At 41.8% G+C, this 13,257-nt stretch overlaps 3 protein-coding genes across 3 annotated transcripts in view; 1 reads left to right on the forward strand and 2 right to left on the reverse strand.

Moving 5' to 3' along the window:
* The window catches only part of LOC117566053 (putative uncharacterized protein DDB_G0271606), a 110,505-nt gene extending 102,119 nt beyond the window's left edge, over nucleotides 1–8,386 (reverse strand). The window contains exon 1 of the mRNA XM_034245508.2: nucleotides 6,222–8,386. Coding sequence (XP_034101399.1) covers nucleotides 6,222–7,178 — 957 coding nt within the window. The 5' untranslated portion in view covers nucleotides 7,179–8,386. The remainder of the gene's footprint in view (nucleotides 1–6,221) is intronic.
* A 636-nt stretch (nucleotides 8,387–9,022) lies between these two features.
* On the forward strand, nucleotides 9,023–10,079 carry LOC117564839 (NADH dehydrogenase [ubiquinone] 1 beta subcomplex subunit 10). The gene is made up of 4 exons (XM_034243765.2): nucleotides 9,023–9,123; nucleotides 9,216–9,316; nucleotides 9,508–9,783; nucleotides 9,849–10,079. Exons 2-4 carry the CDS (start codon nucleotides 9,235–9,237, stop codon nucleotides 9,974–9,976), a joined length of 486 nt encoding a protein of 161 aa, XP_034099656.2. The 5' UTR covers nucleotides 9,023–9,123; nucleotides 9,216–9,234; the 3' UTR covers nucleotides 9,977–10,079.
* A 95-nt stretch (nucleotides 10,080–10,174) lies between these two features.
* On the reverse strand, nucleotides 10,175–12,856 carry LOC117564838 (ATP-dependent DNA helicase PIF1). The gene is made up of 2 exons (XM_034243763.2): nucleotides 11,798–12,856; nucleotides 10,175–11,726 (listed from the first exon to the last, which is right to left on the reverse strand). Exons 1-2 carry the CDS (start codon nucleotides 12,761–12,763, stop codon nucleotides 10,698–10,700), a joined length of 1,995 nt encoding a protein of 664 aa, XP_034099654.1. The 5' UTR covers nucleotides 12,764–12,856; the 3' UTR covers nucleotides 10,175–10,697.
* Nucleotides 12,857–13,257: the final 401 nt, after the last annotated feature.

Genomic DNA, 13,257 nt, shown 5'->3' on the forward strand with positions numbered 1-13,257 from the left:
TGACGGAAACGTTGGCCAGCGAGAAACATGGGAAATGACACTAGGAAATCGCTTGTAAACAACTCGCTCAATGTGTGTGACTCTGAGTGTAGAATGGCCAACATTATTATCATCATTATCATCGTCATCAACATCGTCATCATCATCGTGGGTTGCGTAGTGAAATGTTGCAGAGCTCAACTCTAGATTTGCGATGCTATCGCTTTAATCGTGTGGCATGCAAATTCAGTCACGTCTCTCGCGGAAGACGACGCTTAGACGTGGTGCTGTAGCTGAAGGTGCTGTCCGGATAGATATGGATAAATGTATATAAGTACTATATGTATACCGAAGCTGTGCTCTCGACAACATTCACATGCGATAAGAAACAATGTATTGATAAGAAAAAGAGAGAGAGCGAGAGAGAAGCATAAATAGAGGTAGGCAGCGATAAGAAGCGAATGCGCAAAGCGACCTCACAAGTAGTACTTTATTATATTATTATTATTATTATTCTAGCAGAAATCTTATATTGCGAGTTATATGAATTCGCCTTATCACCAACCAGCTTCAATTCAATTATCAATTATATATACTACACGATTTAGTTGAGACATTTGTAACACATTTTAAGTTTGCTGGCAACACGAAAAATCAACAACAGCAACAACAACAGCAACAACAATGAAAACAAGGTCATTGCCTATTAGCAAAATAAGTAAAAATAAATAAAAATTCCAAAGTACAATGTCAGCAGCAAAGACGAATACGCAATGCCCTACTTATCTTCAATATATTCTAAGCAAATGTATTTCAAGAATAAAGCAACAACAAAACGTTGTTTAGAACTTTTTGAAAGAGCAACAGAAATATGATTAAAGAGAAAATTTGTAGTAATGATAATACAATAATGTGAATATATAATATTTTTGAATGAAATAATAAAATAATTAATTATTAAATTCTTTTCTCTCGATTAAAGAGTAAATTTTTTCTAATCATAATACATTATGAATATATAATATTTTTAAATTAAATAATTAAGAAATTCTGTTCTCTTGATTAAAGAGAAAATTTGTGGTAATGATAATATATAATAATGTGAACATATATTATTTTTAAAAGAAATAGAAAAAGAATTCCAAAAGGGAAATAAAAGGAAAAACGATTTCTAAGCATTTTACAACAAAAATCAATTAAAATGATATATAACAGATATTATACATATTATACAGTAAGTTACCTCTCAATCAATCAATTTACTGACATAATGGCTTAATTAAGGCTTAGCTTTAAGCCAGCTATCAAGTGAGATTGTAATCAGTTAAGGGTAACTTGCTTGTTGATCAATTGTAAATCGAAAAATAAATCTCTCGACTCGACTAACGATACCAATAATAACTGCAACAATATTGATCGGAATCGTTGGCAAAATATTTACATAATAATTTTCACCTTTGCTCAACCAGAAACGACAACAACAACAACAAAATCATCAAATGTTGAAACACGTTTCGATTATTTAAATATTTTCACTAATTTGTGTGTGTGCTAAAAAAAACAAATAACATTTCTCAAGTCAATTGAACAACGAAACAACAACAACAACAAGAGCATGCCAATATCATTAGCAACAAAAGATCGAACGTTCAAGTTTAATCGTTGGGCTTAATTAAAATAAACATGAGAATGATTTTTAAACATTTGCTAAGTGGGCAGCAAAGGAGACGCAACTCAGGGCGTGGAGCGAGACTCTGAAAGACGGGTCTCAGAATCTGAGTCTGCGTCTGCGTCTCAGACTTAGTCTCAGACTGAGTCTGGATCCAGTCTCCCCAGAGGGGCCACCAATGAAACTGTGCAACAACAAGCAAACTATTTAGATTCGAGATCAGCGATAAACGACGCATAAAACTTGCTCGGCGACAGCGAAGCAAAAAAAAAAAGAAAAAAAGCTGAGGTTCAGCCACGTAGTACAACACACCTGTCTCAACAACAGCAACAGCAACAACAACAACAACAACGATAGCGAGTACTTTGAGAAGAACAACAACTTATGCAAAAAGTACTCGAAGAGTCGTAGCTAGACCTGGCCACACCTTGACAGACTTCGCCTTCGCCTAACTCTCCCTCTCTCTCTCTCTCTCTGTCTACGCTTAAGTATTTCGCATTAGCAAAAATAAAAACAAAAAACATATACATATATATAAAACTGCACGGTGAACATCATCACATGACATGATGATGCGGCGAGGAGGTTTCGGTCTCGAGACTTGCCAGCGGGCTTTTTAATAGATCAGCAGCAATAAGATTGTGGGATCAAGGGAAGCGAGTGCGGGGAGAGGGGCTGCTTGGCTAGCTAGCTGGCTGGCTGGCTGGCTGGCTTATCGCGCTTATCACATCGCCAACTGTCAGCTCTCCCAACAACAAGAGCTCAACGAAGCAAATCCCTGGGGTTAATAATCATCATATACATACACATACAATTTTCACATATACAATAACATACACACATATTTATATATATATAACTATATATTTAATTAGAACGGCAGTCATTGGACTTGGGAGCCAAAGTTCTGAGAAGGGGGATAACAAAAGATTAGATCTACTATGGGCAATTATTGCAATAGACAATTATAGAACCGCAAAAAATCCTATGCAAATCCGATAAATATTTCGAAACTAAACTACGTCACATATATTCGATTTTAATAATTATTATAATTGGAACTGAAATTTGAGTACACATAGATATATGGAAAGGTGATTAACCAAATTTGAAAATATTATATAAAAATATTAAAACTACGTCACCGAAATAATTATTTTTAAGAAAAGCTATAATCAGGACTTATTCGTGGATCGATTTCAATATAGTTTGAAAAATTTCGTTATTTGCCAACTTCAGCAATATTTTCTTAAAGTCCAAGGAAGTTGAAATTGGTGCTCATCATGACAGTCCAATTAGCTGATCACATTGCTGATCACTAATCAAATTATACGCCAAGCATTATATTATTAATGAGAGAGAAAGACCCAATGCTAAGAGAGGGACACGAGTTTGCTTTATAACGTGTTGTTTCCTCTGCTTCTTCTTCTTCTTGTTTTGTTGAATTGTAAGATTCTGTTGTTATCAGTTGAAGTCTTCATGGATTGTTCGATTAGAGTTTAGCCCTGACCAAATGAGGGGTTTTTTCTCATTTCTTTTGTTTTCTTAATTTTTTAATTTTTTGTTTTTTTATTTTTGGCAATTCACGAAACGTGGTCAAAGAAAACTTTGTGCCGACTTTATCAGGCTGAAACTGGGCAGATAAGATAAACAGCGAATGTCCAATGAATTACAACAACTCGCTAGCTTTTATGGGACGTGCTAAGCGTTAAATTTTTCGATTTGTAATTTCATGCATACAACCAGAAAAACACGATGACTGACAAACAAAAAGCAAGCAAAGCTGCGCGAAATCGAGACTTACTATATGTTGACTATATTCATACATATATACATAAATATATTTAAAACAGAGATATTTGCAAAAGATTATAGTCTTTTATGTAAATTTTCGTTAATTTTATGAGCGATAAGCACACGAAAAACTCGTTGATACAGTTTTGTTTCGTTTTCGTTTTCGAAAACAAAAACATGAAATTCCATAGGCAAAAAAACAAAACCAAAAACAAAAAGCAAAATCAAAAACAATAACAACAAAGACACTACGACTACGACATTTGCGATTCGAAATTATTCTACTTGCAGATCTCGAATGCGTTATGTAAGCAGCTGATACTGCTTTGCTGTGAGCGAGAGTGAGATGGCGGGATCATGCGCAGAGCAGACAGCGAAAGTCAACAGGCGAGGGCTGCCAACTTGATTAGTCACAAAATAGGCGCCGATCACCAAAGGCAAAAACAATAAAACCAAAATCAAAAAGCAAAATGTGCTCCGAGACAACTCTTCGAAGGGCAGGCAGAAAAATACACAATACACACACACACACACTCGCACACAAAAGGTCTGCCGACGATTGCTCAGTCAAAGTCTGCGCCTCGTGACAACGTCGTTGTTGTTTTTGTCGTCGTCGTCTATCACGTTCATTGGCATTTCAAAGCTTGTTTGTTTGCATGCTGCGCCTGTGTGTGGGGCTCTCTTTTTGAGCTTCGCCCCTCTCTCGCAAACTCTCTGTCTACTGCTATTTGCTATTGCTATTGCTGCTTCTGCCTTCGCGTCTGCTGCTGCTTGTTATTGTTATATCTATACGTACATACTCACATACATGCATATATACATTTTTATGTTTGATTGTGTACTCCTTGTTTTTTTTTTTTTTCACAAGCACCGCTGGCGTTTGCGACTGCGCGGCGCCCAAAGAGAGTGGAGAGAGAGAGAGCAAAGTACACAAGGCGCAGCAGCAGCGTCGTCAACCGGTTTTTGCGATTTATATTTGCCCTTGCTCCCTGATCAGCCACCTCTCCTCCCCTCTCTCCCCAACCAACCGCTGATCAACCATGCCCTCACGCCCTTTGCTGCTTATTATACTATAACATATTTGCTGAATATTTAACATTGAAGCTGGTGCGATTTTTTGTAGCAGCAAAAAATTGAAAGGCTGCTGTTGCTGCTGGCGCCGCAGCCAGCGTCGCTGCGACTGCGCAAGCAATACAAAATGACAGGCGAAAACAAGAGAAGATAAATTGGTGCGCAAAATGTTGAAAAGCTGTCGATGACATGTCGAATTCCGATAGCGATTTATAAATAACTACTACTACGATTTAGCGCTGTCGTAGAGTAAATTATCGATACTTTTAATCGATTTCAACTAATTAATGTGGATCACAAAAATGCTTAAAAATAATTAACGCCACGCTTCTTCTTCTTCTGCTTGCTAGTTTGCCAGCAAACAGACGTCAGCAGAGACAAGCTGTCGTCGCTGTCGCAGCGCCGCTTCTTTAGCCACGGCCACAGCAACAGCCACAGCAGACGCGCTGGCAGCGAATTGCACTGGCACGCACGCAACTAAAAAACAAAGTCTACAAAAAAATGCAGAACAAAAAACGCTTTGGGCCAAACACAAAAAAACGTTGGTTTTTATTGTAACCAACAAAAAAAAAAAAACAAAAATCGAGTGCGCTGTTTAAGCATAAAATTAAGTAGTTTAAATAAAAAAACAACAAACAGTTAAAAGAAAAACGCCAGTTGAGGGCGTGAAAGAGATGGCAAGCGCAATATTAAAAAAATATAAAATTTTAATCCATAGATATTATAATTTTAAATGCTTGTCTGCTGCGCATTTTTTATGACAGCGCTGCCTACTGCGACGCCGACACCGACGCTTTAGTCGCTGTCAATGGCGATGCCCCGCAAGTAATCTCACTCTATCTATCCATCTCACTCTGACAACCGCTATATGCGTATTTGACTTGCCTTTTTGTACTTTTATGAGATTTTAACGGGGCACAAAAAGCAAAGAGCAAAGCAAAGCGACGAAATGTCGTTAAAGAAGATCGAATTGAATGTGAATGCGAAATGCGCGAAATGTGAATGAGAATCCAGCAACAACAATAACACAAAAGTAATAACAACAACAGCAAAGACAACCAAATATGGCGCCGCCTCAGCTGCCGCTGTCGGCGTCTCTAGTGGGCGCTGCGCTGCTGCAGTAGCTTTAAGCTTAAGGTGTGAAGAAGCCGACGGCGCCATTTATTTCGTGTGATGTGTGTCAAAAAGCAATGAGGGGGGCAGAAGAGAACGTAAACTGGGAAGCAGCGGGATGCCAACTTGCCAAACGAAGCGAAATTTCTTACGCATTATTTCATTACCTATGCATATGTGTGTGTTGTTTTATGTATTTACTATATGCACATGTATGGTTAATAAGCGTATCGAACACATTTTAAAACGCAGTTAAATCTAAAAAAGTAATAAATTGCTTAAATTACATACACAAACATGCATAAGCTTATAAATATAAATTTCTTGTAACTTGTCAAATTCAACAACTTAATTAAAGGAAGTTGAAGAGGGAATTTGAAAACTTAGAATATGCTTGGCTGCATATGATGTCTGTTACGCATATTTAGAAGTAATAGTTTAAGAAGAATTAAATCATTCATTAGATTCTTTTCGTCAATACAATAATCAGAAGTTAATTAAATATTAAAATTAGTAGCTTCCAAGCTTAAGCTGTGATCATAATAAAATCGTTCATCAAATAGCTTGTCTTAAAATTTAAATAAAGAAGTCTTACCTTGCGTTTCTTGTGATCCAATTCACACTGCGCCTTGTGCATCTCCTTGAGCTCCACCTCCTTAAGCTGATCCAAGATGCGTTGATATTTCTCGCGATTCTCCACATCCAACGCCACATGCAGATAATCATGCCAATTGCGCGAATCGAAGCCCCAATGACAGGTGCGATTCTCCGACTTACGATGCACATGACCCACAAATTTCTGGGGTGAAAACCAACCATCACACTCCAGGCACTTGATGCACGTGGGCTTCTGATACGAATACATATCCGGCGTACAGATGCCCTCGCATTTGCCAAAGCACTTGTGATAGACCTGAAAGCTCAACGCACCCTTTGGCAAACACTCCACGGACACATAACTGTTGCGATCCGAATTCTGCAGCATGGCAGCACACAAACGTTCTGCATCTGTGCGTGTGATCAAGCCACTCGCCTTGACATCTGATGGCAGAATTTTGGCAGCCTTGAACTCGACAAGCTGATCAGGTGTGCATTGTGAACAATAGATGCCCAGCTCATCGAAGATCCGATTGATTTCCTCCAGTGTAAAATCGTTCAACACATTGTTGAGGAATTGCGGCAAACACAAACGCATCTCACCACCCAGTGAGAAGCAACCAATTGTTTTGCCCTCCAAGCGTGTCTCGTACAATTCGCCGCATCCCGAATCTGGTTGCGATAGTATCGGTTGCGATAGTTCAGGTGGCAGCGGCAGCGGCGCTGCATAGATTTGTGTGCGTTCGCTGCTGCCGTTGCCCACGCCTCCTGGTTGAGCACCGGCCCCTCGAATGACGGGCTGCTGATGATGATGACTGTGGAGTTCATGGGGCTCGGGGGAGCTGAGTATTTCCTTTTTGATTAGGGCCACCGCCGGTCCTTGCAAACTTTTCGTTGCGCTAGTTTGATACTTTTTCAGCACGCTGCTGATCATTGGCGTCACGTATTCGGTCATCGTATATCGGGTTATCGATAGACACTACTCTTTTGTTGTTGTTGTTATTGCAGTCACTCTTTTTTGCTTTTTGCTTTCTTTAATCTTTTAAGTTTCTATCAGTGTGATGTGGTTGTTGTTGTTGGCGACAACATGTTTGGGTTCTCAATTATGCTGCTTATTAAGAAGAATACATATTAACAATTTTTTGGCACTTTTGTCATCTTTGATTTTCGCACATTTGCCGACGGCGATGCGCTGGGGCTGCTGCTGCGCTCTTTCTCTCTTAAGCGTGAGAGCTTTTTATACTCGACTGTTAGGCGCGCGTGTTGCGCTCTGCCCGCGTCGGCGTTGGCGTCGACGTTGACGTTGCAACAGCAAAACGTATTTGTAAATTTGTCTTTCTTTCTATGCACTTATTAAAATGGTTGCCATAAATTAATTGCCACTTTTTGGTGCACAACAAATAGAATTTCCTCGCATTTGAATTTCTCGCAATTCGCAATTCTTAACGGTGCAAAAGCCAGCCACACGACGACGATGGCGACGGCGACGACGTCAGAGAGACGGCGGCAAACGAGACGAAACCGACGAGACGTCGCTGCGGCTGCGGCTGAAGACGAAGGCCGGCAGCAGACGCACACAAACACACACGCAGACAGACGCACACCGGCCGGACACCAACACACGCACACGTATACGCACAGTCAGTCGCACGCACACTAATGCAAGGCACGCCACGCACACACGAACACTTGCATTCACGCACACAGATACAGCATGGACTGAGTGAAGGAGGAAGGGAGACAGACACACGCAAGCAAAAAAAAACGCCGCCGCTGCCTGACAAATTCTTAATGCGGCTGCTGCTGCCGCCTTGTTTGTGCACTATTTATAAACTCTTTTTTTGTATTGCTTTTATTCTTATTTGCGCTTCTTTTAATAATATGCTTGTTGTGCTTGCAAATATTTTTGCATTCTTAACGATTTGTCGTTATTATTGAATATTTTTATTTCGTATTTCGCTCTTTATACTCTTTAAACACTCACACACACGATATACACGGCGTTTTGTTTCTGCTTTTTTCTTATTTTGAATGATTTTTGTTGTCGTTTTTGTTGTTTTGTGCTTCTGAATGGGAAGGCGAACTTTGACGTAGCGACGACGCGTTCGCACGTGCGAGCTTTCTGACGACCGCCACACAACTGTTCGAATAAAACGTCCGTTCGTAGCGGCAAATCAAAAGAGAATGACTTTGGGTTCTCTTTCAAAAATATAAACTTTCAGATACGGCGCGTTGTTCGTTCATACGGTACGAATGCGTATTCTCGCTCTATCTCGCTCTCCGCCATGCTCTCGCTGCCACAGACCAAAGCCAACCACCATTTGGCGCTCTGTGGCGCTTTATGGTGTCTCTCTTTCAGTGCTTTTTTGTTTTTGCACGAGAATCCTCACTGGATTAAAAGCATAAGTGGCGAGAGAAACATTGCCAAAAAGAAAAAAACAAAACTCGTTCTAGTTTTATTGCCGGAACGATATAGCGAGATCAGCGTGGAACATTAAGATATTTCAATAATTTAATGAAAAAATAATTGCAATAAGTAAGATTTAATCTCTAATATAACTAAATCCCTATTTTGTATTCACAAAAATTTAATGTGCAGTATATTGCATAAATTGAAGCAATTTTGGCGCTGACCCTCGCTATCTACATGTTGCTGCAACATGTAGCTATGCTGTCTTCGATTAGCGTAACTGTCGATATCGCTGTTTTTCAAATCGATAATTAAAATCGATGTTGTGCGCAACAATTCTCTCCCGCTAAGTTGGCTGCACGCAAAACGGAGCACAATGAGTTGCCACCTACTTGACATACTAAACGTTTCTGCTCTTTACACACTATATATTCCATCTCTTTTCACAGCCATCAGCTGTTTGTTGTTTTTAGCTGCTGGTTGAATTCGGGTAAAACACAAATTTTAATTTAAAATTGCATTTAAAATAGACAAAAGCAGTAATTCATATAATCCGGCTACTGTTCTTGTGTTCGTTTACAGTACGCAGTCAAGCTAAAAGATGCCGGAACCGCGCAGTCCAATGGCGAGCTTCGCACAATCTGTGCAAAATGCAATCGATGGTCCTGTCACTTGGTTCCGTGGTAAGCAGCGAATGCACTTTGATGGCGCAACCAAAGTCGAGATGGTTGAACACTGCTATGTCCCCAACAGCTAATACCAGCCTGTAATTGCAATTGTTGTCGGTGGCTTTGCAGTTAAAAACCAATTTGCAATTACATAATGACATAACCTCAAATTGGCTAAAGCGGTTGTTTGTGTTTTTTGTTTACAGAGACAATTGTCGAACCGAATCAACAGAAATACAATTGGTATCATCAGCGCTTCCGCCGCGTGCCCACCATTGATCAATGCTACACGGACGATGCCGTCTGCCGCTTTGAGGCCGATCAGCAATTCCGTCGGGATCGCATGGTGGACAACGAAGTTGTCAACATATTGAGACAACGCTTCGAGGATTGTATGTTGTACGAGGCACCCGATCACATGGCCAAATGCAGGCCACTGCTGGAGATCTACGAGAAGGCTGCCGAGAACTGGTTCATTAAGTGTAAGACCGCAAATCCGTTCAATTACTCCATTTTCATCGCTCTAACGCTCATCCTCTCATTTCAGATGGAGATCTCGGTGGTTATGCCAATGCCAAGACCGCGTACATGAAGCAAAAGCATCGTTTGATCTGGGAGCGTCGCCATGGCCCAGTGGGCAGTGGCAAGAAGGAGGATGAACATGCTGCTCATTAATCCCAGCTCTGCTACAATTCAAATTATTCACTATTGAAGGATTTACAAAATATATCTACACACAAGCTATAGAAACATTAAAGGATGTGCGTGTCGCCTAGTACATTGCGTCAGCTGGCGCCTTTTTTAATACATTATTAGTTTAGTTACATTCTTAAATCTAAAATAGAATAATTGTAAAGTCGACAAGGGTCTGAACTTTGAGTCTTCGTTTTTAAGCCTCAAAATACAAAGCCTTGTTATCAGTCGCTAAAGTCAAGAGCTGGTTCAAGGCAGCTCCATGAGAAAAGATTTCTATTGGAGAGCCTTGACAGCCTTTAGAAGAAACCTTCAGAGAGGGACAACTCCAAATAAAGAGCCTTGTGTTCAGTTGTTATAGAAGAGAGACATCTCAAGGCAATCTTCAAGTGGAGAGCCAAAAGGCAGCCTCAGAACTTAAGGAATAGAAACTTAAAAAAAGCAAGCATTACTTAAATAGTGGCTTGTTTTGTAAACTGTCCTTACACAAAATTTGTTTGTCGTCATTACATCGAAATATATAAAGTCCATATCAGGCTAGTTTTGTTAGCAGTCCTTACTGAACAAGTGGATAATATTGTCAGCAGTTCTAACTTAACATGTTAGTAGTCTAGTGGCTAGTATTGTTAGCTGTCCTTATATCTAAATTATTAGCAGTCCTTACATCGAAATAATTGTCTAAAGTTCAGGCTAAAATTCGTAACTAGCTTATAGAGACGAGCGGTTTGTTCATGAGACTTTTCTTGAGCTTGGCCAGCGCACTTGTGGCTGAGCCCTCGCCAGGTTTCTTGTCCTTGTTCCTCGGTCCCAACGGAATCATGTTGGTGTCAATGAGACGACGTCGGAAGTTCTTGTAGAATTGCAACACCTGAGGATTGGCCCACACCTGCTTGGCATCAAAGTCCAGAATGCGCACCGATTGCAGCGACTTGGCACGCGATAATGCCACATAAGCTTGCCCGGCTTCAAATACTTTCGATAGCGACATCTCCACGCAGTCCAATGTCAAGCCCTGACTCTTGTGTATGGAGAAGGCCCAGGCAAGTTTCAGAGGCACCTGGCGACGTGTCATGACGCCGCCGGTGGCCGTCTTAATGGTCCATTTCTCATGCTTGCAGGCATACTCCTGATTGTTCTTGAAACGGACCACCGGCAAACCCTTCTCGATGCGCACCACAACGCCACGGGCGCCGTTGACCAGCCCATTGGTTATGTTGATATTCTTGAGCAGCATCACCTGCGCATTGATCTTGAGAAATAGCTGCGATGGCGCTTGAATTTGCTGATCGAGAGTTTTGCTCATGCTGCCATCGGAATCTTCAGCACGAAACAAAACTTTGTCGCCTTGCAGATTTTCTAGTTTGGATTCGTTAATCGAGTTGGCATCGTTGGTGTGGGAACATAGCTGTGTGGCCAGAATGCCATTGCCCTCGATCTTCTGCTTTGAGGTGGACACCAGACGTGTCGAGATGTCCTCGTTGACGTGGCCAATGCGCAGATGGTTGAGTATTTTAACAAACTCTGGATCGGATTGACGATGCACCTGCTTCAGCTCAAAGACACACTGAATGCAGCTCTCCCAGGCGCTCGACTGAAAGCAGAAACGTTGTGCGCCCGACTCGCTGGCCTTAACGACCGGCGGCAGCTGCAGAAAGTCGCCGCAGAGTATCAATTGTATGCCTCCAAAGGGACGATCATTGCGTCGTATGTGACGCGCCACAGCCTCGATTTTCTGCAAATAATTAAAGAAGGAATGGGACATCAGATCACACAACCTTAAACCAATTGAACTGCCCGACTTACCTCAAAGAACTGCCCGTCCACCATGGAGATCTCATCGATGATCAAGCGTTTGCACTTGCGCCACGTTTGACCGCTCGCTGGGCGCGAGGCGAGCTCCAGGCAACGCTTCATGGTAGCATCGCCGCCTCCAATGCCCGCAAAGGCGTGCAGCGTGGTGCCACCAATCAGGCAAGCTGCCACGCCCGTGGAGGCGGTGGCCACGGTGCCATCGGGTGGCAGTGCTGAGATTATTTTGCGCAGCAAAAAACTTTTGCCCGTGCCCGCGGAGCCGGTGAAGAAAACATTTTTGCCAGCGGTGCAAGCGCGCAGCACTTCCATTTGCTCGGCGCTCAGACGCAGTGCATCCTCCGAGTCCGCAGTGGGAGCGGCAGCCAGTGGAGATTCCTGATACAGTTTTTTGGCAGCTGGCGGATTAACATCGCCACCTTTGAGCTCCTCGAAGCGACGCTTTTTAGCTGCTTGCGGCGATGGTGTTGTTGTTGTGCTACGCTGTATTAAACCCGCTTTTTTGCGCGCCAAAACCATTTCCGCCGTCGTCACGGGTGAGATCTCCTCAAAGCTGCTGGGTTTGCCCGACAGCAGATGTTCACGCAACTTCTTTTGCATTGCTGCCTCATCCTGTGAAGCGTTGCCCTCGTTGCCATTCATTTTGATAAAAAGCGTACGCAGAAAATACATCAAAGGTCCTGGCGGTGCATTGGACAAGTAGAGCGCACATTGCTCCGCTTTGAAGTTAAAGGTTGCCTTGCCCTCGGACATGAACTTCTTGTGCACCATAATGTCCTTTAACTTGAATTTGAGGGGTTTCAATTTTTCGGGCGTCACTTCCACAAACATTTCACGCAACTCGTTGCGCACCAAACGTAGCGTGGCCGTTTTGTATGCCAGCTTGCGTCCCGTAATCCCCACGCCATTGGTCCATTGTATGTTAACTGCGCACGTTAGCACAGCATCGTTGAGATCCATTTCCTTTTTAATTTATAATTAATTTATTTTTTTTTAAAACTTTCAATCCCTGGACTCGCGTAGTCTGAGTGTGTGCACACCTCCCGCCAAAAAAAAACTAGAATGACTGCTGCTCGATCGATAAACAACACGCCTCGGTCACACTAAACGTCTATCAACATTCTCGATAGGCAGCAACAGCAATAGTTAATAGTTTTGTGTGTCGGTAGATGGCGTCAGACTTACGCGCGCTTGATTCGTTCAAAATTATCTCACGCTGGCGCAAGAAATTCACATTGAATTCAAGTTTCTTTAACATTAAAATATCATTGCACCGTAAAAGAATTGTATTGTTTACTTCCTAGGTTTTTTTGTTATTAAAAATTATTAAACAATAATTGTTTGCGGTTAAAAAGTTGAGAAGCAGATTCAGCATGTGAATAGTGTTGCTTGCCGACAGATGGCGCTGGCTTATCGCGGGCATTGTTTATTTGAATTGAGCTCACGTTGCCGAG

The sequence above is a fragment of the Drosophila albomicans genome, chromosome 2L (assembly GCF_009650485.2).
Source record: "Drosophila albomicans strain 15112-1751.03 chromosome 2L, ASM965048v2, whole genome shotgun sequence".
Lineage (NCBI taxonomy): Eukaryota > Metazoa > Arthropoda > Insecta > Diptera > Drosophilidae > Drosophila > Drosophila albomicans.

Coding starts and splice junctions, on each gene's coding strand:
- LOC117564838 (XM_034243763.2), bottom strand. CDS start 12,763: ATGGATCTCAACGATGCTGTGCTAACGTGCGCAGTTAACATACAATGG. Junction 11,727..11,797: donor TGGACGGGCAGTTCTTTGAG/GTAAGTCGGGCA, acceptor AATTATTTGCAG/AAAATCGAGGCTGTGGCGCG.
- LOC117564839 (XM_034243765.2), top strand. CDS start 9,235: ATGCCGGAACCGCGCAGTCCAATGGCGAGCTTCGCACAATCTGTGCAA. Junction 9,317..9,507: donor TCCTGTCACTTGGTTCCGTG/GTAAGCAGCGAA, acceptor TTTTGTTTACAG/AGACAATTGTCGAACCGAAT. Junction 9,784..9,848: donor CGAGAACTGGTTCATTAAGT/GTAAGACCGCAA, acceptor CTCTCATTTCAG/ATGGAGATCTCGGTGGTTAT.